Source organism: Erythrolamprus reginae, chromosome 1, assembly GCF_031021105.1.
Source record: "Erythrolamprus reginae isolate rEryReg1 chromosome 1, rEryReg1.hap1, whole genome shotgun sequence".
Classification (NCBI taxonomy): Eukaryota; Metazoa; Chordata; class Lepidosauria; order Squamata; family Dipsadidae; genus Erythrolamprus; species Erythrolamprus reginae.
Window position 1 is genome coordinate 330849483 of NC_091950.1, and position 26720 is coordinate 330876202.

General features: G+C 39.8%; 1 protein-coding gene across 1 annotated transcript in view; it reads right to left on the reverse strand.

Moving 5' to 3' along the window:
- Nucleotides 1–2853: 2853 nt before the first annotated feature.
- RPS6KA2 (ribosomal protein S6 kinase A2) overlaps nt 2854–26720 on the reverse strand; it is a 157432-nt gene continuing 133565 nt past the window's right edge. The window contains exons 15-21 of the mRNA XM_070733839.1: nt 23115–23204; nt 17198–17356; nt 16439–16600; nt 10711–10787; nt 9211–9328; nt 6349–6486; nt 2854–4686 (exon numbers count right to left, since the gene is read on the reverse strand). Of these exons, the coding sequence (XP_070589940.1) occupies nt 4561–4686; nt 6349–6486; nt 9211–9328; nt 10711–10787; nt 16439–16600; nt 17198–17356; nt 23115–23204 (870 nt within the window). The 3' untranslated portion in view covers nt 2854–4560. The remainder of the gene's footprint in view (nt 4687–6348; nt 6487–9210; nt 9329–10710; nt 10788–16438; nt 16601–17197; nt 17357–23114; nt 23205–26720) is intronic.

Below are 26720 nucleotides of genomic sequence, written 5' to 3' on the forward strand. Positions count from 1 at the left end.
TAACAAAAAAAAATTAAACTGTAACTTGCTTGGGAAATCAGTCTGAAAACTCTCAAAAACTTTCCAAAATAACTGGGATCAAAGGGAAAGTGATGGTGTTTCACTATAAAGTCAGCATAACTGATCTTTTAAGGTGTGTGAATTAATATGTAGGATTTACTTCCATAGGCAAATCTTCCTTTTATCATTACATTTATGCACATACACATTATGCACAACTTTAAGAATATCACACAGAAACGTAGAAAGTATTCATCAACATCCTAGCTAGACAGATGTTTGGGTTCATTCGTTCATTCATTCAAAATTCTCAGCAGTCAGGAACCACACTTTTAAGGATATTGTTTTCCTGACAGAGAACTGCAGTGGAGTTCTATATTGTATAATCACATCAGTAATAAATGCAATTTTTGGAGACCTTTGAAAACCTTTAACACAACCATGAGTGGGGGAAAGGAACAGTCTCAAGTGGGCAAGATCACTGCTTCTCTTTTACACTTTATTCACTGGACACACACTCTCTCTGTACCATAGCAGTTGTTAATTGTTTGGATGTGTCTTAAACTCTGAAAAAATTACAGTATTTTTTGGAGTATAAAACGCACCGAAGTATAAGACGCACTGAGATTTTAGAGGAGGAAAACAAGGAAAAAAGTATTCTGAACCAAATGCTGTAGTAATATATTATTTAATAAAATGCCAGTATGGCAGAATACTATTTACAACCATGTACTTTTTGCAAACTTCAAACTTGACAGCTTTAAGATTTGTGGATTTCAACTCGCAGAAATTCTCCTTCAGTCATGCCAGATCAGGAATGGGAGTTAAAACCCACAGGTCCTATACTTGCCAAGTTTGAAGATCCTTGCACTCCTTATCCCCAACCCAGGGCTCTTCAAACTTGACAGCTTTAAGACTAGTGGACCTCCTCCAGTCATGTTAGATGGGGTAATTAGAAGGCAAAAATACCCTCATTTTTGTGAAAAATGGCCCACTTCCTCCCCTTTTTTTCCAAAAAGGGGGCATGCAGAGGGTCTGGGAAGCCTGCAGAATGCTCCTAGGGGGTGGGGGAAGGCAAAAGCATCCCCATTTTTGCAAAAAAGGTCTCATTTTGTGCCCATATTTTTTGCAAAAATGGGGGTGATTTGCCTTACCCCACCCCTAGGAATGCTCTGTGGGCTTCCGAAACCATCTGCGCACCCCCCTTTTTTTTTTTGCAAAAATGGGGTGCAGGGATGGGGCTTCGGAAGGCCAAAAAATTGCTGTATTGTCCCACATTTGGGAGGCAAAAAGGTGTGTCTTATACTCCAAAAAATACGGTGTTCAAATAACAGCTGGTAACAATGAAATGGAAAGGAATAAGGATCTGTTGTCCTTGTTCACATAACTACACCTATGAAAGCCTGGGCTTTCAAACACACAGGAAGAAGTACCTGAAGCCAAATCCTGAATCCAGCCACAAGTGAAAACAGGTTTTTACCTATTGTTAAGATAGGCAGGATATAGTCCACAAAGCAAGTTTTTCTGGCTGAGCAATGTTCATTATTGCAATAGCGTACTGCTGCTGAAAGGCAAAACAATTAAGCTCCATGTAAAATGATATGTAAGAATGAGACCACCTTGCTCTGTTGAAATCATTGGCACTGATGCTGTGGACAGATTTGAATGGAATTTGGACTGTGACTTTGAAATGTAAACTTTTTCCTAATGTGCTCACCAAAACAGAACATTTCAGTTAATGTGACAGTAAGTCTGGGATCATTATTTCCAAATCCTAATAGGACTGCTTTTGGCACAGCCTGCTTGGTGACCTCAGACATAGTAGTTTATAAAGTATGCTTTCTATTTAGTATTAGCTATGAACCCAGGCACTAGGTTGATCAACACACACTTAGCACCTGGGAAACTCAGCTATGAGCCCATGTGATTTGCCATTGTTAAGATCTAATTTATATATATGAACATGTTCCTTTTTATTCCAGATTTATTCACAGAATATAGAATTAGCTTTTCCCAGCTTACAAGTACAGTAATTCTTGATTTAGACCCCTTTATTTAATGGTTCCAAGTTATGACAGTCCTGAAAAAGTGATTTATGACCCAACTTTGAAGTTATAACCATTATTTGACTCCTGCAGTCACATAATCACAATTCATGCTTGCATTTACAATAGTTGCAGTGTCTTGTGGTCGCAGGATCTCTTAAAAATGATAGCTTCTAGTGATTGCTTCTTTCTAGTGCAGTCAAATATAAAATGCTTGATTAAAATTACCTCAAAAGATTTTCAACTCCTATTACAGCCTCTCCATATATTTGACTGCTTGTTTTTTCAGCTTAAAGTCACACAAATTTACTTATATACGAAACTTAGCTGTTTCAAAGCTGGTTTTCAGAGATTGATTATGTGCCACCAAGTCATTGTTGACTGTTAGTGATGACAGATGGATTGTTTCGATGATCCAAAGAGTTACACATAATTTCTAAATTTATATGTTCTGATTTACGGTATATTATTTGTATTCCAATAGATTCAAATCAGCGGACAATTATATCAATTAAAAAGGATATCCCTTAAATCATCTATGACTGAAAACGACAGTCTAACATGATTTGAATAATGTGCCTCTTTGTACTTTTCTGTTGTTAGCAGGTATCTAAAGCAGAAAAATCAATTTTTGCTACTTATAGAAGTGCCTTAAGCTAAGGTAAATTCTGCTATGGGTTCTGAAAGGGGGGAAAGTCTTAGAGCATTCCATTCTGTTACCAAGGGATAAGCAGACCCACACATTTGGAATTTCTCATACTTGAAACATTCTGGAATTTTTTCCCTATATTAAAGACATCTCACTCACTTTATGGTGTTTCCCAGCACTATTTTATTTGAAAAGTCAAACCTGAAGAACAGCTGCTCTGCTGCAGTCCTGTGTGCACAGCACATCAAAATGTACATTAAAGTATAATTTAAAAATTAAGGGCAAAATAAAATAAATATAACATTTCGTTGAACACAGAATCAAACATCAAAAAGCACATTACAGTAGCTAATGCAGTTTCTTGCTCTTTTGTGATGCAGGCTCAATTAATACAAATCTCTCAAACTGTGCTTAGCACCAAAATGGTGTTACTTCTCAACAACAACAATAACAAAAGGATGCAATACCCTGACTTCACAGTTTCTGCCCAAGAATAATGATGCAGTTTCTCCCACGCACTTTCAGCAGGTGGAAAAATCCATTCTGAAAAGAAAAGTCAAGTAAAGTGCTTATACAATCCTCATAATACAATTCAGAATTGAATGCTCCAAAGGCCACAGATTCCAAAGGTTTAGGGTGCAATCCTATGCTAACATACTTGAGAAAAGTCACATTATGAAATTTACTTCTGAGTAAAGAAGTATAGGATTGTACTATTGAGCATGCTTAAAACTGCACTTGGTTACAGCCATCTGAGTTAATGATGGTTATGAAGGATCAGTGACATATAAAATGTACCAATTTTTCCAATCATCTTTCAAGACTTTTAAGGAAATTATATACATGCTTGCTTCTTTTGATACAAGAAATAAGACAAATTTTGCTTGTTGAAGCTCTTCTGCGATTCCCCCCCCCCCTCTTGGGCAATACATGGTTTTATCTCAGCCTGTCACAATAAGCTATTATCTTAACATTAAACCAATAAACAAAAGATCACTATCTCAAGTTGATATAAAAGGAAACTCTGCAACAGCTTATGAAGCACAGTGCTTGTATCCATTCATGTAGTTATGAATGTGTCATTGGAAGAGAGGACTGAAGTCCTACCTTCTGGTTCCCTCTCTAACTTCCAGGCAAATCTATATGTATAGTGTTTAGGTGCAACCAACTACACAGTCATTTTCCATTAAAAAAATTCCCTTTGTCCAAGATGAGTGTGTGCATTTTTGATCAAGAAAGGAGACCTTATCAGATAGGACCCTTCAAGGTTGTTGTGTCAATGAGCACAAGTCTAATCTCCTTTCTATACTTTCATCTGGTCCAAAGTCATAAAAATAATTCTTTTCCTTTAATAACACAGATACATTTCCAGCTCCCCCCCCCCAATTCCTCATAGGAAATTGTTTTTATGGTCTCACATATCATTGCATCTTCAACTCTTTGGAGACAGCTAATGACAGTGGTGACAAGACACCAAACATAGATGCTGGTAGAGCTGATATCTAAATTCGAATCTGTTACAAAAAGTGGTCTCACAGAGCATCTATAATTCCAAAAATAGCATTTGGATTAAAGGCGGAGAGGAGAGAACACAATATCAGCAATTGATACAGTACTTAAATAAGAAGCAATACAGCAGTTGAAAAAAATGGCACGTTTCTGAGTATTTGCCATCTTTTGGTAATGTAAAAAAACAACCCAAAAATGTCTGAAAGCAAAGGACAACTTTGCCTTAAACTGAAGTTTTGCTGATTAAAACAATGTATGTGCCAGGAGTCCTGCAACAATAACAATATAGATCAGCCTCTCTGATCAATATATTGGGTAAGTGTTTCCTTTTTATTTAAACAGGCCATTTTGGGATCATTATAACCTCGTTGAGGTCAATCTTTTCATCCCCCTTCGCTGGGCCAGGTTGGAGGACAATACCGGTTCCAGTCTTGGTGCTTGAGGCATTTGGTTTAAAGCAAAGTAGGTGGCTGCCATGGCACCCTGCAACATTAAAAAAAGAGGGAGATTATGCAACATTTCAGCAAAATCACTTTTTTCCTCTTCCTAGGAAAAGGTTTTAAAGAGATGCAGATGTGCTACATTCATGCTCCTGCAATCCAAAGCATCTTTTCAAAACTGAATCTGATATACTGCTCAAAACTAATATATTGGTATCAGGGTGGCCAGCAAGTTACATTTCCCCCTTCCTATCTTATCAGAAAAATGTAATTTTATATATGTCTCACATAGATTACCTTTTGTAGGCCACCCACTTTAAAGATAGTGTGTAGGGAAGAGGCAAACAAGTTGCAAGCAAGAAATGGCTTTACTGGTTCTTGCTATTGTGATGCATCAGGTTCAGGATCTATCACCCTCCTAGTGGTTTCATAACCAATTCCACTGAGCCATCTGGAAATTCTACAATTGATTACATGCTTGGCTGCCATTGATGGATGAAAAGAGAATGGCTTCAAGCTTTTGGAATGGGTGAGACTTATGATAACTTCTCAAACCAGGACCTACAGGTTCTTATCATCTGCGCACCATCATCATGCATTTGACCTAATCCTCCAAACATTAACACTACTCAAAAAAAATTGTGCCCAAAATAATCCATGCCTTAATCTATATCAAGAAACAGTGGACAAGGAAGCCATGTCTCCAGACAAAAAGAGGATGTCTTTCATAGATAATCCCATTTAAAATATACTGAGAAGAGATAGGTCTCATAATCAACCTAGCAACTAGAGGTTATTCCCCTCTACTTCCCAGGTATTGTTTGACTGATGGGTTATTCTGGCACGTGAGAAGTAAATCTTTTCCCTCTCAGCTAGAGCTTTCGAGCTGGTCTTTCAACTCCTTGGTCCATGCTAAGCAAAATGTAATTCTGTAAGCTAGGTTTGGGAATCTAGTTTTGTTGTCCTAAAAAAGATAAACATTTCCCTTGTCCAACTCTAGAGGTGGTACATTTCCTATTGAGGGAGCTAAGGTTGTCTGAAGAGGTTTTTGTGGTCATGAGGCCAGCATGACTATATACCGAGGCAGATGGAATACTACCACCTTCAACGTGGTACCCCTTTATCTACTTGCATTTTAATGTTTTCAAACAGCTAGGTTGGCAAGCGCTGGGGCAGGAGTGGAAGTTCACCCTATCACATGGTGCTTGGGTCTCACACTGCCAAACGTCCGCTTGTTACACCCAGCATCTTAACCACTAGGCACCTGTACACCCTCCTTCCTACCAGTTCATTATCCTAACTAACAAATAACTCATGACAGAGATCTGCAACATTTTAGAGTCTGAGCATTATTGCGTGATTACTGTGGCTTGGTTCCTCTTAAAAAAATGATTTTTGAAGTTAGCAGATTTTGGCAGTTCACCTTAACTTTACACTAAGGCCATCCTGACAGATACTGATTGGCACTTTCTCAAAAGATTGCATGGATAAAGGTGACCTTGTAAGAATTAGGTTATTTATTTTTAAAAAAAACAATTTTGAGATTTTTTGGGGGGCAGGAGGGAATTAAAAATTGTAGGGCAAAATGAAATAATGTTGCTGGTTCTGATTGAATGTAAAATCAGGTTAATTATTTAGGTATCTTAGGAGACCATCATCAAATTTTCTATGTCTAGGAATCCAGAGTGACAACATTTAGACATACCTTTACAAGGTGAACATCTTGTCTGCTGAGTTGATTCTGGGAGAGATACTCCCTGTTTACTATCCATGGATGCCTTAAAACTTGGGCTGCGGTTAAGCGCTGATGGGGATCTACATGAAGCATTTTTGACACAATATCCTGTTTAAAAAATAGAGAAGGTTACATTAATGTTATTTTAATAAAAATAATAAACACTGGATGATTATGATTGTGATTTCAGGTATGGATGACAGGAACAGAAAATGGCTTAAGAAGTCAGCCTATAATAATTAGTCTACATCCTTTTAAAGTAATGAAATTCTTGTTATGTTAGGAGGATAGAGAGAAGCAAACGCTTCCTATCAGAACATTATATTAAAACTCTATTCATAAGAAAAAAAGAACTTTAATTTTGATTTCTTGGAAGATGGAGCTAAAGATTATTCATGTGGCTTGGGTTGCAAGATTATTGATCTGACACAGGTTTTGCTTTGCCTGCAAAAGAATTAACCTCTCAATGTATTTTACACTACTTTAATAATAAATAGGATTTATCTATTGAGATAGGAGGCCAGTGTGGTGCAGCTCTTAAGGCTGGAAATACCTTAGGTATAAAGTAGCTGGATGACATTGCTCCAATCACTCTCTCCTAGCACTAAGAATGAGACAATGACTAACCATGTCTGAAATGTTGTTGTAATGTCCCAGCAACAGCTGGGCTGCTGGGATTGGCGTGTTCGACACGTGGAAAGTTCGGCGCCTCTTATTGGTTGGAGACTTTCTGACTGCCATTTATAAACAGCTGTCAGAAGTGTCTGAGGTGATGTCTGTTTCTCTGTTAGCTGTTGTTGGTTGTAATTAGTCCTTACTTTCTACTTCAATAAAGTTGTGTTTGGAGCAATTTAGCCTAGTAATTTAGGACTCAACCTTAACTGCCGGGAATGGTGCAGGCAATCACCAGGAATCAACATGAAAGGAAGGTAGTATGAGGAGTTCAATTATCCCTGCCCATCCATAACTCTAATTTGAATTTAAATATATATAGGTACAGTAGTCCTCATTTCGCAACTGCCTTGGACAGAGACTGCTTACAGTTACAACAATGTTGAAAAAGTGATTTTGTGACTTATGCCTGCTCCTGTGTTTAACCTGTCCCCAACCTCCATCCCCACTCAGTGGAGAGATTGCTCAAATAAGCTATAGTATCTCTTCCTAATCTTCTTTTCCTGATGGCGCTAATCTTAATTGATTAGAATCCCCCGGCTCATTGGTGCTTCTGTCTGATAGGGACAAGACCCTAATCCATTTCACAGTGAAGAGTTTTTGTCTTCTAAGCAGCTGCAGTAAAGAGTATGCTAGGAAAACAGTTAAGCTTTTGATGTATAATCCCATTCTCTTCAATGAGTGTAATAAACATTAATTCTCTTCTTGCTAATTATCCTAACCCTGGGGTCAGCATTCCATAGGGTGTGCGAATTGGGGGGAAAAGGATTATAAGATTTGCCCTTTTACCCAGTTTTCTCATAAGTCAAATTCCAGAAATCTTCCCCACCGTTTGAGTTTACTCTGCTATTTGGAACCATATCCTACTAATTTTGTAAAGCAAAGAAAAACTAAAAATTCTAAGCACAATTGTGGTCATGTGATTTTTAAAAAACTTAGTAATCACTTAGTGACCAAATTGCTAGTTCCAATTGTGGTTATTAGATGTGGAATAACTGTACTGCTAGCCACAATATCTCTCTCAAAGCATGTTTACAAATTATTTTTAAAGCTTAGAAAAAATAAGTCAGGAATTAAATTATTGAATAAGTCAGTTCTGAATTAAAATATTCAGTACTGTGACAACTGGTAGACCACCTCTAATTAGGTGGCAATCAGTAGTGGTTTTAAATCCCATCGCTACTGGTTTGCATGGGAGGGTAAGCAGAGTTTCCTGGGTAAGTGGGTGGAGTGTCTGGAGTGGGTGGGCAAGGGCATCCCGGATGGGTGGGTGGGTTGGTGGAACTGGGCCGAACTGGCAGCAACCCACTGCTGGTGGCAATCCTATACCCATTAATGTGAAAAACTTATTGAATTCACTGAAAAGTACTTTGAATATACTTATATAAGATTTATAAATTTTGATGTATACAATACACTTCCTTGGGATATGTAACTTAAGAGGATGTGTGTCAAAATCTTCAACTATATAGAACTCGTCAAACATCCAAAGCATAGGATAATGAACTTCACATAGATTCACAACAGAATCTGACCATTCATTGCTGAAAACAAACTGCTTGATAAATGAGACTTTGATCTGATTCAGTGTATGTGTTTATTTTTGCCAAAGTGGAAGAAAAGAAAAGGGATTGAACTAGCTCATTCTGCTTTTTTCTTTGCCTACACTAATTCTGCACTGAACTTTAGAAACCCAGAAAGCTGTTAAGATATTGAAATGAAGCTAAACATAATCAAATCATTCGTTTAGTTCTAATTTAAAGAAAACCTAAGTCACACATTGCTGTCCTTCTGTGATTGTTTCCTTCTGTGATGCTACAAAACATGGCATCTGTGCAATACATGAGATCAACCAGGCATTTTAAATGTAATGACTATTCAGTGTTGGAATTAATCCTTAATCATTTCAAGTTAATTGTTGTACTTTTATGGACCATCAGAACAATTGCAAACATGATAGTCCTGAGTGAGGCAATCCTACTTACGAGATGTAACTATGCTAATTTATATAGTTGCTATTGGATTTTTAAAGAAAATGCTGTAATTTATTGTTCATTTTATATGTGTTCATTTTAAATATATGGAGGATAATCATGAGCAACACAAGGAAAATAAATGGATAACAATCACAAGCACCATAATTGTGACGCATTATTTTACCTTTGCAGCATCAGATATGGAATCCCAGTTCCCTCCTGCTAGAGCATATTTTCCGCTGCCAATTCTAGCCAGAATTTCCTCTGGGGTGTCATCTGGTCCGTTTGCAAAAGGGGTGAATCTGTTAAGCAATAAATAATATGTGTAACAGATGTAGCGTGATCAAAGCATAATACATCTGGCTTGCATACAAAAAGCCTTCCTCAATATTGTGCCCTTTATATGTGTAGACCTCCAATTCCTAATCTCTCAGGTGGCCAACACCTTTGAAGAAGCACCCTTTGAAGAAAAAAACAGCACAGCCTCTATTATTCTTGCAGCTCTGCCAGAAGCTAGCATGCTTCCTTTTGGAATCCCTTTAAAAAATTTTGGTTCAGGCATTTTTCCTCCTCTTTTTCATTTCAAATCAGGTTTTAAAATATTTTACCCTATAGTATCTACAAAAATAAGCACATTGCGTTTATAAGGTGAATTTCTCCTAGATTTTAGCTTCTTTACATTGTTCTAAGAAACAGAATGAAATATATCTAACATATCTGATTACAGATGATTAGAATTGGAAGGGACCTTGTAGGTCATCTAGTCCAACCCCCTGCTCAAGTAAGAGTCCGTACACCACTTCAGAAAGATGGCAGTCCAATTTCCTCTTGAAGGTCTCAAGCGTTGGAGCTCTAACACACCGTCTGTAGGCAAGCTGTTCCATTGGTTGGTCGCTCTCACTGTCAGAAAGTTTCTCCTTATGTCCAGGTTGAATCTCTCCTTGGTCAGCTTCCATCCATTGTTCCTTGTCCGGCCTTCTGGTGCCTTGGAAAACAGCCTGACCTCCTCCTCTCTGTGGTAGCCCCTTAAGCTATCATGTCTCTCCCGGTTCTTCTCTTCACTAGTCTGGTCATGCTCAATTCTTGCATCTCTCTTTGTATGTTTTAGTTTCCAGTCCCCTAATCTAGGAATCTGATCTGATCCGATCCAATCCAATCTAATCTAAAATATATGTAAAAGCCAAAACTTTTAAAAAGCCAAAACTGCAAAAAAAAAAAGAAGAAAAAAAAAAGGTAGCAGGATTGGATACAGTTCCTATAATATGACCTTTTCTCCTTCTCTGATACAAAGCAACACTTAAGAGCCAATATCATAATATTTTCCACTATGAAAGGTTTTATAATACTAATATAATACAACTTAATGGTAAACAAAGTATACATTTTTCTCTATAAAATCTACACATTTTGATAAACATATTTACTTTTTTTAAAATGTCAAAACATATTTCAAGATGGACATCAACTGGAATAAACAACTGCAAATAAGATGCTTTAATTTGCCTGTAATGAACTTGACAATTTCAATCATATGAATCTTTATCACCCAACAAAATAATTTAAATGGTATTCACTATAATGTCTACATTATGTTTGTCTTTATATTGCTGCCAATTGGATTCATTGGCTTCACTCGCTTCCAAGATTGACCACATTACAGATATTAAGAAATTTTTGCACTTACCCTGCTAACATGGTATACAGCAAAATCCCCAAACTCCAGATATCACAGGCTGCATCATAACCCTGCCGTTTCAGGACCTGCAGAAAGGAAACATATTTTACTACTCTTGAGAGCTGCTAAAGATTGAACTGTTGCTTGTTTCACATTTAGGCATATGTTCCCTCATGCCAACAGGCCTGGGGTCCAGTTCAAAGTTCTGTTTTTAACCTTTGAAGCTGTTCATGATTTGGTTCCAAGGCGATTAGGGACCATCTCCTCCAAATGGAACCTACACAGTCCATGTGAGAATGCAGAAGAAAGAGGGTGGGTCTCTCATCACTACAAAATTTTGATGGGGTCAAAGGCACTTCTTTTCTGAAATGGCACCAATGGTTAGCAGAAATTGGAGTTTTTACTTTTTTATTTATTTATTTATGTATTTATTTTGTCAAGCATATATAACAGATAAAAGTATAAACAGGATTACAAATAAATGAAATGGATAGTGTGTGTTCCTGTGTGTGTGTGCACACACACACAATGACAGTACTGATTTGCTTGAGTGGGGTTTAGTAATTTTGACTGACTGTGTGCGTAACTTTTTGTATTAACTGTAATGGTGTTATATTCCTGTAAGTTTTATGCAGTGAAGGGCTACCAAAACTTTTTTCTACCACACTGTGGGCGTGGCTTATGCAGGACGCCCTGCATTTTCTTTCAACATCTTTCAGTGCAAATTGGGTGCTCTGGGGCATAGTTCCCTCTAAGCTGAGCAGTGAGCAATCGCTCACTTAAAAATCATCATCAACTCAGAGTTTTCTAAACCTGCCCAGAAACCGAGAGGGAAAGAGTGAGAGGAAAGGAGAGAGAGAGGAAGAGAGAGAAACAGATAGAAAAAAGAGAGGAAGGAAAAGAGAAAGAAAAAGAATGGGAGTAAGGAAGAGAGAAAGAAAATCAAAATCTAGTTTGAAACTAGCTCAACTATTTAAATGGCATTTTGATATTGATAGAGTTGCCCTATTATGAGCTCACTGTTATAGACACACAGTACAGTATTTTATTTTGAAATTCTCTGAGGCAAAACAGGGTGGGGTTTTTGTTTGTTTGTTTGTTTGTTTATTTATTTATTTATTATTTCTGTGCCGCCCAGTCCCAAAGGGACTGCTGCTCAGACACTATACTTTTCCGCCCCCCCCCCAAAATTAGAGGGAACACTGCTCTGGAGTGGAGCTCCATTTTCGCTACCCCACTGTGTCCCCCCCCCCATCTGGGCAGCAGCCCACCCTTGGTTTTATGTCAAATACCAGGAGTCATATGGAGCTAGGCAATATAATAATATAAGCAAGCAAGCAAAAGAATCAAAGTACATTTCACTGATTGCCATTCACCTACTGATTAGTTTGCCCAGAATATATAATTAAAGTACAGTATTCTGATATGCCTTCGTGTGGGTCTGTGAAAACACCTCCCATTTTTGTTTCTTACAACCTTTGTGTGGAGGAAGTACTATTTGTCTGCAATAAAATTGAATTGCACTTCTCAGATTTTGTTTACTGCTCTTTTAGTCATTCACTTTTTGGAAGTGCCACGGGTATGCAAAATCCCACATGTTACTCCTTAAAATTAGATAGGAATATTCAATTATATTTTAGAAATTTCTAAGACAATTATTAAGATTTGGGTTTTTATGAAGATTTTTTCTCTATGTGAGTTTTAATCTAGTGTCTTTCAGAGCTATCTAATGGGATTTTGTAAATAAAATACTGTATAGCTTCATGAATTTGTTGCTGCAGAGAACAATTTTCACCTAGACCTCAGGAACCATTGGAGAAAATAAAAGCTATTATGGAATTAAGTTTATCTGCTGACAATGATCAGATCTTATGAAATAAGCTGACTATTTTTTCTGCCAAGATGCTTCCACTAGATGGCAGGTCAGTTCTTCTCTAGATATCTTTATAATGTTCAGTTCTCTCATTGCTATTATATATATACTGGTATAACTACCACCCATTATAATTAAAGGCTCAAAAACAAACATTTATAAAGTTGGTATGGAAACAAGCATCCAATTTCAGTTGCCTTTTAAATAACTGAGACAGTATTTAATACAGCAAAGCAATATATTAAAGTTTGGACTGAAAAAAATGGAAATAAGTAAAATAGCATTAAGAATTAACACCATATGAGGTGCAAAGTTTTTATTTTAAAGGGAAAGGGAAAAGAAGCAGTTTTACTTGGTAACTGCATTCTCTCCTGAAATTTCATTCATCTGGATAATCTATTAACAATTATTATTATTATTATTATTATTATTATTATTATTATTATTATTATTATTATTATTATTATCTCAGGACCCGGAGCTCAGGACCCGGAGCTCACAACATGCAATACAACAATATGTATACAAATCCAATAGTTAAAAACAGAAAACTGAAATCCCATTATATAAAAAGCAGGTATAAATTAGTAGGTATAAATCGAATACAGTTAGTCCTCAACTTACAACCAGTTGCCTATCAATGGTTAAAGGTTACAATGGACCTTCTTAGGTCTTTGCAACCTGGTTCTGAAGTTCTGATGGCTGAACCCCCTCTTCCCCAGTCATATAAATCAGAGGTGAGTTCCTCTTGGTTCGGACCAGTTCGCCGAACTGATAGCACCTGCTGGTGATATCACGATGATGTCATGGAACTGGTTCTGTCGGTGCCAGTCCGTTGACACTGTCATCTTTAAAAAATTTGGGGGGGATTTTTTGGTAATTTTTTCTGGTTTTTTTCTTCTTTGCATGCGCAGAAGTTGAATTTAAAACTGCGCATACATCACCATCTTGTTTTTTGGGGGTGGGGTTTTTTAGATTTTTTTGGGATTTTTGGACACTGCATGTATGCACCTAAGAGGGGCAGCCACATGGTGTGGGAGGAAGTGAACAGGCAGCAAAAGTAATTAGAACCCACCTCTGATATAAATGCATGTTGGGCCCTTGGCAATTGATTTTCAATCACATCAGTTTGCTGTATCCCGTAATCACATGATCACGTTTTATGACACTTTTGCTAAAAATAGGTGTTACTTCTGTTTTTCAGCAAAACCAATCCATAGCAAAGCATTGGTTCTCTTAACGACTGCTGCAAAAATCAGGTAGGTCAGGTGGGAGTCCCATTTTATGACTGGTATGGTTTATGACCGAAATGGGCAGTTCCATTATGGTAATAACTTGAGAACTATCTGTATCATGTATCAGTGGCATGACACTGAACAAATCTCTCCACATGCCATCATCTAATTAAAAAATAAAACCATAAAGATAACACGGCCATAAAAAATGGTATGAACTATAACACCAAAAGGTCCATTTAGGACCAGCAAAGAAATTACCACCTCTAGGTGGAAATAGTTCACCTGGAATATGACTCTCTTCAGCTTTCTTAATACATTCTGAAAAAACTCAGAAAAGGACCAATAATAAATGTGTAATTCAAGAACATCTGGAGCTACTCTGCTGGTTTCCCTTCAACAACATTCTGGAGAAGAAAAAAGGTTATGTGCAAACCTGGTTCTGAAAAATAACCTGAGCTTTGATACAGTAATTTGCCTGAAGGTGATTTCCAGTTCGGTAATGAGAAGTTGCTGTTTTCTGTCCTTTCAAACTATGGTAGAACGAATGAGACTGAACTGAACAAAGTAAAAAATTATCTACACATATGAGGAATTAAGGTGATGGCTTCCTCCCCTTGTGTTTTGTTTTTAGTGTTGTTTTTCCTTTGTAGTGATTTTCAACTATTAGAACAAAGTGATTAAAAAACCCCTAAAAATTATGTCATGGTTTGACTCCAGTATTGGGCTGCCCCTGGTATGCCTGGCAATATGTACTGTGTACAATACTGTGTGTCCCTGTTGTGTGCCCGCGTACCCACGCACAAGAATTTGCTTCCATGCATGCACTGAAGCAAAAAAATCAGTAAAAATTACCAAAATCTCATGCGAGGACGCTCACATGCGCAAGATTTTGGCAATTTTCAGCCTCTATTTGCTTCTGCGCATGCGTGGCAGCAAAGAAATCAGTGAAAATTGCCAAAATCTCATGTGTGCGAATGCCCTTGCATGAGATTTCAGCGATTTTCACTGGTTTTTTTGCTTCAGTGCATGCATAGAAGTAAATCCTTGGTCGTGGGCACGCGGGCACACAGCGTGGGCATGCAGATGTGAGATTTCAGCAATTTTTGCCAATTTCTTTGCTTCCATGCATGCGCGGAAGCAAATCCTTATGCGGCGGTACGTGCACCCGTGCCAACCTCCAGGATTGATCCGGTAGGGAAAGGTAAGTGCGGCCCTTCGGTGGTTGACTCCCTACACAAACCCACTCACAACCAGATAACAGTAATGGGAGAGGGTAGGGAAGGCATTAGAATATAAGGGAGGTTTGGGAGGGAAATTTGGAATGCAAGTGTGCCGACTGGAAGTCTGGGACAGACTAACATCGAAACATAGAAGACTGACGGCAGAAAAAGACCTCATGGTCCATCTAGTATGCCCTGTATTTTATCTTACAATGGATATATGTTTATCCCAGGCATGTTTACATTCAGTTACTGTGGATTTACCAACCACATCTGCTGGAAGTTTGTTCCAAGGATCTACTACTCTTTCAGTGAAATAATATTTTCTCACGTTGCTTTTGATCTTTCCCCCAACTAACTTCAGATTGTGTCCCCCTGTTCTTGTGTTCACTTTCCTATTAAAAACACTTCCCTCCTGGACCTTATTTAACCCTTTAACATATTTAAATGTGTCGATCATGTCCCCCCCTTTTCCTTCTGTCTTCCAGACTATACAGATTGAGTTCATTAAGTCTTTCCTGATACGTTTTATGCTTAAGACCTTCCACCATTCTTGTAGCCCGTCTTTGGACCCGTTCAATTTTGTCAATATCTTTTTGTAGGTGAGGTCTCCAGAATTGAACACAGTATTCCAAATGTGGTCTCACCAGCACTCTATCTAAGGGGATCACAATCTCCCTCTTCCTGCTTGTTATACCTCTAGCTATGCAGCCAAGCATCCTACTTGCTTTTCCTACTGCCCGACCACACTGCTCACCCATTTTGAGACTATCAGAAATCACTACCCCTAAATCCTTCTCTTCTGAAGTTTTTGCTAACACCTCAAGGTCACCAACTGCAGAACATCCGAAGCAGACAGACCGTTCCCAAAACAAAGTGAGCGCAAATGATTGGTGGACAATGAGAGGTACGGGGGGGGGGGGAGTTTTCCTATGTTAATTTATGCACCAAATAGAACGGGCTTTTCTACTTCTGTACCCATATGGAATCTTCAATAAATTTATATTGGTAAAAAAAAATTTTTTTTAGGAGTTTCTTTTGTTGTCTAACCCAGTGGGATAATTCTTCAAGTTGAGATAAATTCCTTGCAATTTTCTGGCCATGAAGTTATTTTGCCACTGTATAGAAATATTTCTTATTGTCTTATTCTGAGACCCACCCTCCCCCCAATTTTCTAATTCAGGCCTCATACTTCCTGTTGGCTTCCCATCAAAGTAGAAGCCCAACCTTAACCCAGTAACCTTCTGAGCTCAGAAAAAAATGGTCAGGTACTGCCACCTATTTTCAAATCTAATGCTCTTGAAATTACTCTCCAGAAAGTGATTGCATAAATAACAAAGGCAACTTCTGAATATTGCCAATTATGGAAATAGTGACCATCATGTGGACTTCTAAAATCTCCATACCTCTGGTGCTACAAAATTGGCTGTGTAACATGGTGTCATTAGTAGACCATTCTCAGCTCTCAGTTGTTTGGCAAATCCAAAATCGCACATTCTGATAGACTCTGGGTTCCCCGATTCGTCCACGTACAAAATATTACTAGGCTTCAGATCTCGATGAACAACCTGAAAATAAAATTGAAACACTGCACATTATCTAAACCCAAATTGCTGTAATAGTCAAAGATTTGTCCACAACTGCAATTCTTTGAAAATTATTAGTTAATTCCAGAAATGTCTTCTGGACATTTAGTTCCATGCCTTGATAAATATTTATATTAGCATACGATAACAGAGAAGAGGATACATTTTAGTAATAAACCAGAAGAACTAAATGAATTTTATATTTATCGCTATCCTGAAATATTAATCGTTTCAAGTAAATTACATGTAGCAAATCTGATTGTGAGCCATTGATAATTGAGAAGCTGTAACTTGCCAGTAATTTGGCTCATATTGCAATGAGAAAGGTAATAACAATTAAATTTTCTGTTTGAAGGATGTGCTGCAGGCATTTCATCTTTATTATAAGAGATCATATTTCTATTCTATGCCATTTTACTCTATCTTGCAGTCTTCTATTTTTCATTAGTCAATGAATCACACTCCATGTTCATTTTCATTGTGGATTTTGTGGGGAAGATGATAATACAGTAATACATTTTCCAATTTAAAATTTAAATGCATGAAGTAATATTTCTGGAAAGTTGATTGTATACTCACACCCTGGGAATGGAGATAGTCCACAGTTTTGCTGATGGTACAGAGAACGGCACTAGCCTCTCGTTCAGAGAAGCATTTCTGTCGAAGGATTCGATCTAAGAGTTCTCCTCCTCGCATCAGTTCCATCACAAGGTATACAAATTTTCCATCATCATAGACCTGTACATGTGTAGAGAAAAGTCCTCAAGTACTTGCACTGTAAATCTTAAATGCATCATAACCTCATACAGGTGGTCCTTGACTTACAATCATTCATTTAGTTCAAAGTTAAAATAGTACTGAAAATAGTGACTTACAACTGTTTTTGTTAATACTATGAGTATATTATGAGTATAACTAGTTGGGTGTTACAATATGTAATTAACCAACCATGTATGATAATGTTTCTTTAAGAGTAATGATTCAGTTGTCCATAAGAGGGAGCCAGCAGGATTCCTCTCTGGGAAGAATTATTGTAGAATTGCTGTGTGTAGAGCAGTGTTTCCCAACCTTGACAACTTGAAGATATTTGGACTTCAACTCCCAGAATTCCCCAGCCAGCGAATGCTGGCTGGGGAATTCTGGGAGTTGAAGTCCAGATGTCTCCAAGTTGCCAAGGTTGGGAAACACTGGTGTAGAGAACTGTGTGTTCTGATCTCGGTTTGTATTTATATATGATTGATAGATGTCTCTGTGAATGACTTGGATTGTTATTGACTGTTCTATTGGATATATGTAAATAATATTTATACTTCAATTGTATTGGTCTGGGTTATTGGCTGGCTATGTACTACCACCACATTTATTCTATATACAGTGATCCCTCGATTTGCGCGTTCTCGATTAGCGCGAAACGCTGCAACGCGGTTTTTCAAAAAATATTAATTAAAAAATAAGTCCGCGGTTTTTTTGCTATACCACGGTTTTTCCCACCCGATGACGTCATACGTCATCACCAAGAGTCACTTCTCTGTCTCTTTCTCTTTCTTTCCTGTCACTATGCTTCAATCATTTTCTCATTTCTCTTTTTTCTCCCCTTTTTTCTATCATTTCTCTCTCTCTTTCTTCCTCTCTCACACTCTCTTCCTCCCTTCTCTCTCCCTCCCTCCACTTGCCCACGAGAAGAAAAAAAGCAACCTCTGCCGGGCAGCTCCCCTTGTGCCCCCGCTTTGTGCCTGCCTCTTTTGGGGATTTTTTTTTCTTTTCTTTTTTGCGCTGGCGGCGGGAGCTGTTGGGGAGGGCTCTGCCGGGAAGGCCTCTCAGCTGCAGAGCCGAATGGGGGCGGAGGCAACAGCGGAGCCCGGCGCTGGGGCCATGCGAGGCTGTTCATCCAGGGGGGCGTGGACTGGCAAGTCGCCCTCCTTTCTCTCTCTTTCTCAAGATCGCTTGCCGCTTGCCTATTGCAGCGAAGGAGGCGAAGCAAGGCTCCAAGCTGCAAAGCGGCAAGCGATCTTGGGGTTTCCCCTTTGCCTGGACGGCGGGAAGACCAAGGGAAGGTTCCTTCAGCCGCCCAACACCTGATCCGCTCCGCAGCGCGGCAGCAGCGAGGAGCCGAAGATGGGGTTTCCCCTTTGCCTTTACCCCATCTTCGGCTCCTCGCTGCTTCCGCGCTGCGGAGCAGATCAGCTGTTGGGCGGCTGAAGGAATCTTCCCTTGGTCTTCCCCGCCGCCCACACGCAAACTCCACCATCTGCGCATGTGCGGCCATGAAAAAAATGGCGCACATGCGCAGATGGTGGTTTTACTTCCGCATCCAGTATAACGCGGAAATCGGTTAGCGCGGGAGGTCTTGGAACGTAACCCCCGCGCTAACCGAGAGATCACTGTAGTTTTGTCTTAGGGATATTGTACATAATTCTTTGACATGCTAACATTTTTCACACTCTTCTTTTTCGCACTGTTGACTGCTCCAACATCCCCATGGTCATGTGACCAAAATTTCTTTTTTTGCCAAGCGTGATCAACATTTCTATGCTTGGCAACTGGCATGTATTTATGATGGCTGCAGGCCCCCGAGATTATGTGATCCCTTTTTGCAGCCTTCTGTCAAACAAAGTCAATAGGGAAACCAGATTCACTTAACAACTATGTTACTAACTTAACAATTGCAGTGGTTGTTAAGCAGTGATGCAGTGATTCATTCATGTGGCAAGAAAAGTAATATTAAGAGGCAAAACCCACTTAACAACTGCTTGCTTTTCAAGAGAAATTTTGGGCTCAATTGTGGTTGTAAGTTGAGGACCACTTATATTATTGTGCAAATACAAAGTTTTACCAAAACAAAAAACAAAAAAAACTCCCACACACTTATTCCTTTCCTGATTTCCAGGAATCAAACAGGCCTTGCTTGATGGGAAATCAAATGTCCATGGTTCTTAATGCAGGTGATTACATTAGCTCAAGTTACCTGCATTTTAATTAACTTTAACGTTTTATTGAACTGCAGGCCTGGGGTGGTTGATCGACTGTGACACCACCTAAATCTGGCCATGAATGAGAAATTATTGTGAGAATATACAGTGATACCTTGTCTTACAAACTTAATTGGTTCCGGGACGAGGTTCTTAATGTGAAAAGTTTGTAAGACGAAACAATGTTTCCCATAGGAATCAATGGAAAAGCGATTAATGCGTGCAAGCCCAAAATTCACCCCTTTTGCCAGCCAAAGTGCCCGTTTTTGCACTTCTGGGATTCCCCTGAGGCTCCCCTCCATGGGAAACCCCACCTCTGGACTTCTGTGTTTTTGTGATGCTGCAGGGGAATCCCAGCAGGGGAATCCCAGCATTGCAAACACGGGCGCTTCACTGGCAACGGAAGTCCGGAGGTGGGGTTTCCCAGCGAAGGGAGCATCAGTGAAATCGCAGCATCACAAAAACACCAAAGTCCTTGAAACACCATCTCTGGACCTCTTTGTTTTTGCAATGCTGCGATTTCACTGAGGCTCCCCTCGCTGGGAAGCACCCCCTCCGGACTTCCGTTGCCTGCGAAGCACCCGTTTTTGCGCTGCTGGGATTCCCCTGTTGGGATTCCCCTGCAGCATCACAAAAACACAGAAGTCCGGAGGTGGGGTTTCCCATGGAGGGGAGCCTCAGGGAAATCCCAGCAGTGCAAAAACGGGTGCTTCGCTGCCAGCGGAAGTCCAGAGGCGGGGCATCCTAGCAGCCGCGGTGGGTTTGTAAGGTGAAAATAGTTTGTAACAAGAGGCAAAAAAATCTTAAACCCCAGGTTTGTATCTCGAAAAGTTTGTATGATGAGGCGTTTGTAAGACGAGGTATCACTGTATATGTTTTAGTGGGGTTTTCTAATTAATGTTCTTTAGTGTTTTAAGAATTGTTTTTTACTTGTTGGAAGCTGCCCAGAGTTCTTCGGGAGTTGGGAGGCATATAAACATAATTAATAAGAATTAATTAATAAACTCTGTCAATTCTTATCATTGATCATACCATTTGGGGATAATGAAAATTGAAGCCTCAATCAGTTGGTGCCATCCAGTGATTGGGACTTCAATTTCCATTATCCCCAAATGGTATGATCAATGATAAGAATTGACAGAATTTATTAATTAATTCTTATTAATTATGCTTATATGCCTCCCAACTCCTGAAATACTCTGGGTGGCTGCCCCAGCTTAATTCAAATATTTCCTGACAGCATACTTCTGATTGTGAAGTATGAGTTGAAGTAGATGAGCCTAGCCATGTGCATCCCACCCCATATCTCTGGTCCCTGTTTTTAAATAAACAAAGATAAAATCGTTACTTCCTTTCCCTTTTAGTAATAAACTGACTACGGGCCACACAGTTTATGGATTGTAATTTTTGTATAGTTAGAACATATATAATTGACAGACTGGACCACATATTTTAAATGTTATTTATTATTTTATTCTAGAATATTTAATTGAGTGTTTTTATTTATCCTGGTCTATGACTGTTATAAATTGAATTGAAATAATTTATTGTTTCTGTTGACGTATAAATCAGGGAGGTTATGAAAAATTACATATTGCAGGGCAGCCTTCAGGATGTGATGCTCTGTATAGGAAATGTGAACTTGGTGTCATCATCCTTTATTTATCTGATCATTTTATGGTATGAGAGTTCAATTAAAAGTTATGTCTCCTCTTCCATAACTTTGAAATAGGGATAATTTAATAAACAAAACAAGTAATATTGTCCATATTAGTTCTGGCTAATAGATAATAAAGATACTCAACGGTTCCTACATCTTGACTCTTCATTCCAGTGTGAATCTAATACTTTCCACATTTTCATTTGATTACAACAATGTCCCTGTAGATATTGCTTCAGTTGGGAGGAAATGTGGAAGTCCAATGATGCCAAGTCTGCATTATGTAGTGAAATCTAATTTTACAGTTGCTCCTCAGGTGGCTAATACCTTATTGTCCTATTGCAATAAAATCTCTTTCTTGTGATTCTGAACGTTGTTTCAATTGCTGTTTCAAAGTTTTGAGTGTTGTGGTGTATTGTTCTGATTTGATACTGGTATCAGGTTCGAGGAAATCCTTCTGAATAACACCATCTGTATATCCCCAAACCATAACCACAAGTTTTCCTGCCAAAGCCTGGGGTTTAATTTCCCCACCCCACACAGGTGAAGTTTTGTGATGATATTTCATGGACCGAGGCTTCATTTCTTGGTAATGAAGAGCATATGTTTCATTGGCCGCTTTTTTTTGACAGCATGACAACTGGTGGTAAAGTTTAAAACTTGAAGCTTTCATCTCTGCAGTCAGCATCTGAAGAAACCATTTTGCATAAATCTTTTGATACTGAAGATCATTCCGTCACACATCATTACATCATACATTCCTTAGATATGCAAAGCGTGACCGCAACTTCTCTTCGGGTTACCCAAATGCCCTTAATGAGTTCAACAACTTTTCTCAGATTCAACTCATTGGCTGGTATCTCAGATCATCTCTCTTCTGGTTCCATATTTTTACCTTTTTGGATATAGCAATACACACTACTCATATCGCCGCAATCGTAACTATAAACAACCTGTATTTGACGGTCAATTTTAACTGGAGGGACTCCTTGGCAGTCAGAAATTTCAATCACAGTGCATTGCTTAAAGCAATGTTTCCCAACCATGGCCACTTGAAGATATTTGGACTTCAACTCCCAGAATTCCCCAGCCAGCGAAGGCTGGCTGGGGAATTCTGGGAGTTGAAGTCCAGATATGTTCAAGTGGCCAAGGTTGGGAAACACTGGCTTAAAGCACACTGATCAGTACTCACTGCAGACTCCCATTTGAGAAATAACAGTGATACAACCTATTTTCACAATAACTTCCAAATGAATCAATAGATGCTAAAGAATGTATCAGAGCTTCTAGTAGTAGACATTCTGCCATCTGTTGTAAGCAACTTATAACACTGAAGACATTATTTTTTTATTCAACCCTCATATTTCCAAAAATAATTAGGAAGAGGAGAGACTTATCATACCATTTTATTTGCATTACTTGTATGAAAAATATGTGTCTATTTTTTTTAAAGCATGAAGGTCCCTAAAAGAATGGCAATTTCTATTTTTGGGGGGAGGGGGGACAACATTTGCTGTCAACTGTTATTAGAGCGATCCTTACCATTTTGTAAAATGGAAAACTTTTGCATTAGGGCACTATACATGAACAAAGTTATTACCTACATAAGGAAATACATCAACAAGGTCTTTGTAGTTACTTCTTTACATTCTGATCCAACGTCAGGATTAAGCATAATTGCAATTAAACAAATACAACAATTATTGCAAATGTGTTAATGCACCTTCTAAACCCAATAACATAGCACAGATTTCCACAAGAGTGTTGGAATGGGCATCATATAGGTTTCCATAAGCAACTTTTCTTATAGGTCATTTACTCGCAAGGAGATATGTACAAGAAATGTGTGCCTTGAAAAACTACTCACATCTTTAAGTGTAATGATGTTTGGGTGCTGTCCATATCTCAGAAGAATCTCAATTTCTTCTGAAGGGTCTCTTTTGCTCTTATCAATTATCTAAGGGGAAATGAAGAACAGAGAAAATTCAAAAAGACAGGAAGCCTCATCTATCCGTGCAATTGAAAGAAAAGCTACGGTATGCATGGATATGCTATGCTAAAATTAAACAGCAATCTATATTAATGAACAGATTATGGGAAACTGTTAACAATAGCATCCAGAGACAGAAAAAGAAATCACTTCCTGACAATGAAGAGAAGCTAGGGGACTCATAATAATGACTTCTGACGCACAAATCCCAGCGACCAGTTAGGTCCCACAGAGTTGGGCTTCTCCGGGTCCCGTTGACTAAACAATGCCATTTGGCGGGACCCAGGGGAAGAGCCTTCTCTGTGGCGGCCCCGGCCCTCTGGAACCAACTCCCCCCAGATATCAGAGTTGCCCCCACCCTCCTTGCCTTTCGTAAGCTCCTTAAAACCCACCTCTGTCGTCAGGCATGGGGGAATTGAGATATTCCCTTCCCCATGGCTTATAAATCCAATAAGTAAATAAATAAATAAACAATTTATGCATGGTATGTCTGTATGTATGATTGGTCTCTTAAATTGGGGTTTCTTTTTAAAATTAACTTAAATATCAGATTTGTTTATATTGTTTTATTACTGTTGTTAGCCGCCCCGAGTCATGCGGAGAGGGGCGGCGTACAAATTTGATTAATAAATAAATAAATAAATAAATAAAAGGTCAGTTTTGCATTGACACTGGTGAAGCTAGAGGTAAAAACATCTTCATTTGAGAACCACTCAAAGCTCTTAGGTTTTTTCACATTGTAAATTTACAGTCTGATGAAAAAAGGAGAATTATCAAATGCAAGACTCTATTCATTCTATTTTATTATTTAAATTAGAATATAAAAGAAAAGACCAATAATTTTGTCCTAAAATCCAATTGAGATCATTAGATGCAACTCAGAGTACGCCCACATATCTAGCCTGGTGAGATGGGCAGATACCCTCAGGGAGAGGCAGGGTTGAAAACAACCCAAGGGCTTCAAAGGTAATACATAACAGTGGTGTGATATAGGCAAATTTCAGGTGCCTAGAACTGCATCACTACTGCATTCTGGACGAGCTGCAACTTCTGAATGGCCTTCAAGGAAAGCCCCCTGCACAGTGAATTGTACCATTGGTTATGAACTTTAAAGCCCTTCATTGCATCGGACCAGAATATCTCTGAGACCGCCTTCTGCCGCACGAATCCCAGCGACCGATTAGGTCCCACAGAGTGGGCCTTCTCCGGGTCCTGTCAACTAAACAATGTCGGTTGGTGGGCCCCAGGGGAAGAGCCTTCTCTGTGGCGGCCCCGACTCTCTAGAACCAGCTCCCCCCAGAGATTAGAACTGCCCCTACCCTCCTCGCCTTTCGCAAACTCCTTAAAACCCACCTTTGTCGTCAGGCATGGGGGAACTGAGATATCTCCCCCGGGCCGATACAATTTATGTATGGTATGCTTGTGTGTATGTCTGTTTAATAATGGTTTTTTTTAATATTTTAAATTGTAAATTATTAGATTTGTTATAAACTGTTTTTATTGTGTTGTGAGCCGCCCCGAGTCTACGGAAAGGGGCGGCATACAAATCTAATAAATAAATGAATGAATGAATGAATGAATAAATAAATAAATCCAATTAGGAAGTGATTGGTATATGAATGACTATCAGCAAAAGCTCATAGCCAGAGAATGGACACAATTGGTGCACAGGACTAGAGCCAGTGAAGGGCTACCAAAATTTTTACTACCACTATAATAAAGGCCTCAAGTAAACTCAGTAGTTTATTACAGAACTCATGCCAGGCCTGGCAGGTACAGACTTAAGCAATAACATACACACAGGCTTATATATAACAAGCTGCCTGAGGCAGCACCCAATCCCCGCAGAGAGAAACTTCCCGCTTACATTGTAACTACGGGCTGGCGGCCAATCAGCACCCTGGATAGGGACGCCTATCGCACGGCTCTAATCTGCGGCTGTAACTGAGCAGATATAACACTCCTATCCCTTTCGTTAGCACACACGTAATCTTTCAAATATTCCGGTCTCTTACACAGACGTCCCGATCTCCGTGGCTCTATTGTTTGTTCCTCCCTGGTCTCCGGACTCGCCCCTCTGCTTTCCTCGCTTACAAGCGGCAAGGCTTCTTCCGAGCTGTCAGTTCCCACATTGTTTCCGCCCCGGGTTAGGCTTTCCTCCAGGGCATTCCCGGGGTGGCTGTGACCCCTGTCCTCGCCAGTATTCATTCCCTTGTCTAACCGAATCTGGTCCAAATGTCTCCTCCACACTCGGCCATCCCTTAACATGACCTCAAAAGACCTGGGACCCAGCTCCCTGCTTATTTTACTTTCTGCCCAATTCTGCTCTCCTGAATACGAGCGCGCAAACACCCTATCTCCCACTTTCACCTTCCTGACCGGGGTTTCTGGCCAAGGCACCGACTGTGAATACCACGGATGAAGCCTGTCCAAAACTATTCGAAGTTTGCGACCCATTAATAGTTCTGCAGGGGTCTTGCCAGTGGCCACGCAGGGAGTAGTGTGCTGTGCTAATAACAAGTCTGCCAACCTCTTCTGCCATGAACCCCCAGTCATCTTCTTCAGGGACTCCTTGACTGACCTAACGGCCCATTCCGCCTGGCCATTACTGGCCGGATGCCAAGGCGAGGTCAGCGCGTGACGGATGCCCACTGATGCCAAGAACGACTCGAACAGCACCGCTGTGAATTGCGGGCCGTTGTCAGAAACCAGGAGGTCTGGAAAACCCTGTGTGGCAAATACTGTCATCAATGCCTCTATAATCGTTTGTGACTGTGTGGATTTTAGGTGCACCACCTCCACCCATTTAGAGTGTGCGTGCACAATCACCAGGAAGGATTGCCCCATGAAGGGGCCGGCCAAATCAATATGTATCCGGGCCCATGGGCCCGCAGGCGGCTCCCACGCCAATGGCTCCCCCCGGGGAGGGAAAGGCCGGTTCTCTTGGCATGTCCTACACTCTGCCACTCTTTGCTCTAACCCCTTATCCAGCCCCGGCCACCACACGTAATCCCTCGCCAGGCTTTTCATGCGTACAATGCCTGGATGGCCATCATGCAAGAGAGCTAATACCTGGCTGCGCTGTCTACTCGGAATTACCACCCTGCAACCTCTCAGCAGAATTCCTCTTTCCACAGAGAACTCGGTTCTACACCTGAAGAAAGGCACATACTCCTCGGCAGGGGCTGAGACAGGCCACCCCCTTAACACCCATTGCCTTACTTGGGACAAGATGAAATCCCGCCCCGTTTCCCAAGCTACCTCGGCTGCAGATAAGATAAGACCCCCTTCTGACAACGTAAATACTGAACATGCAGGTGCGGGGTCCACTAAAACTTCGGCCAGGGGGCATCTGCTAAGGGCATCTGCATGAGATATATGGCACCCAGGTTTGTATAATAAGGTGTAATTATAGTTGGCAAGGAAAACGATCCAACGTGACATCCTGGGGGATATTACTACAGGGCTTTGACGGGAACCAGA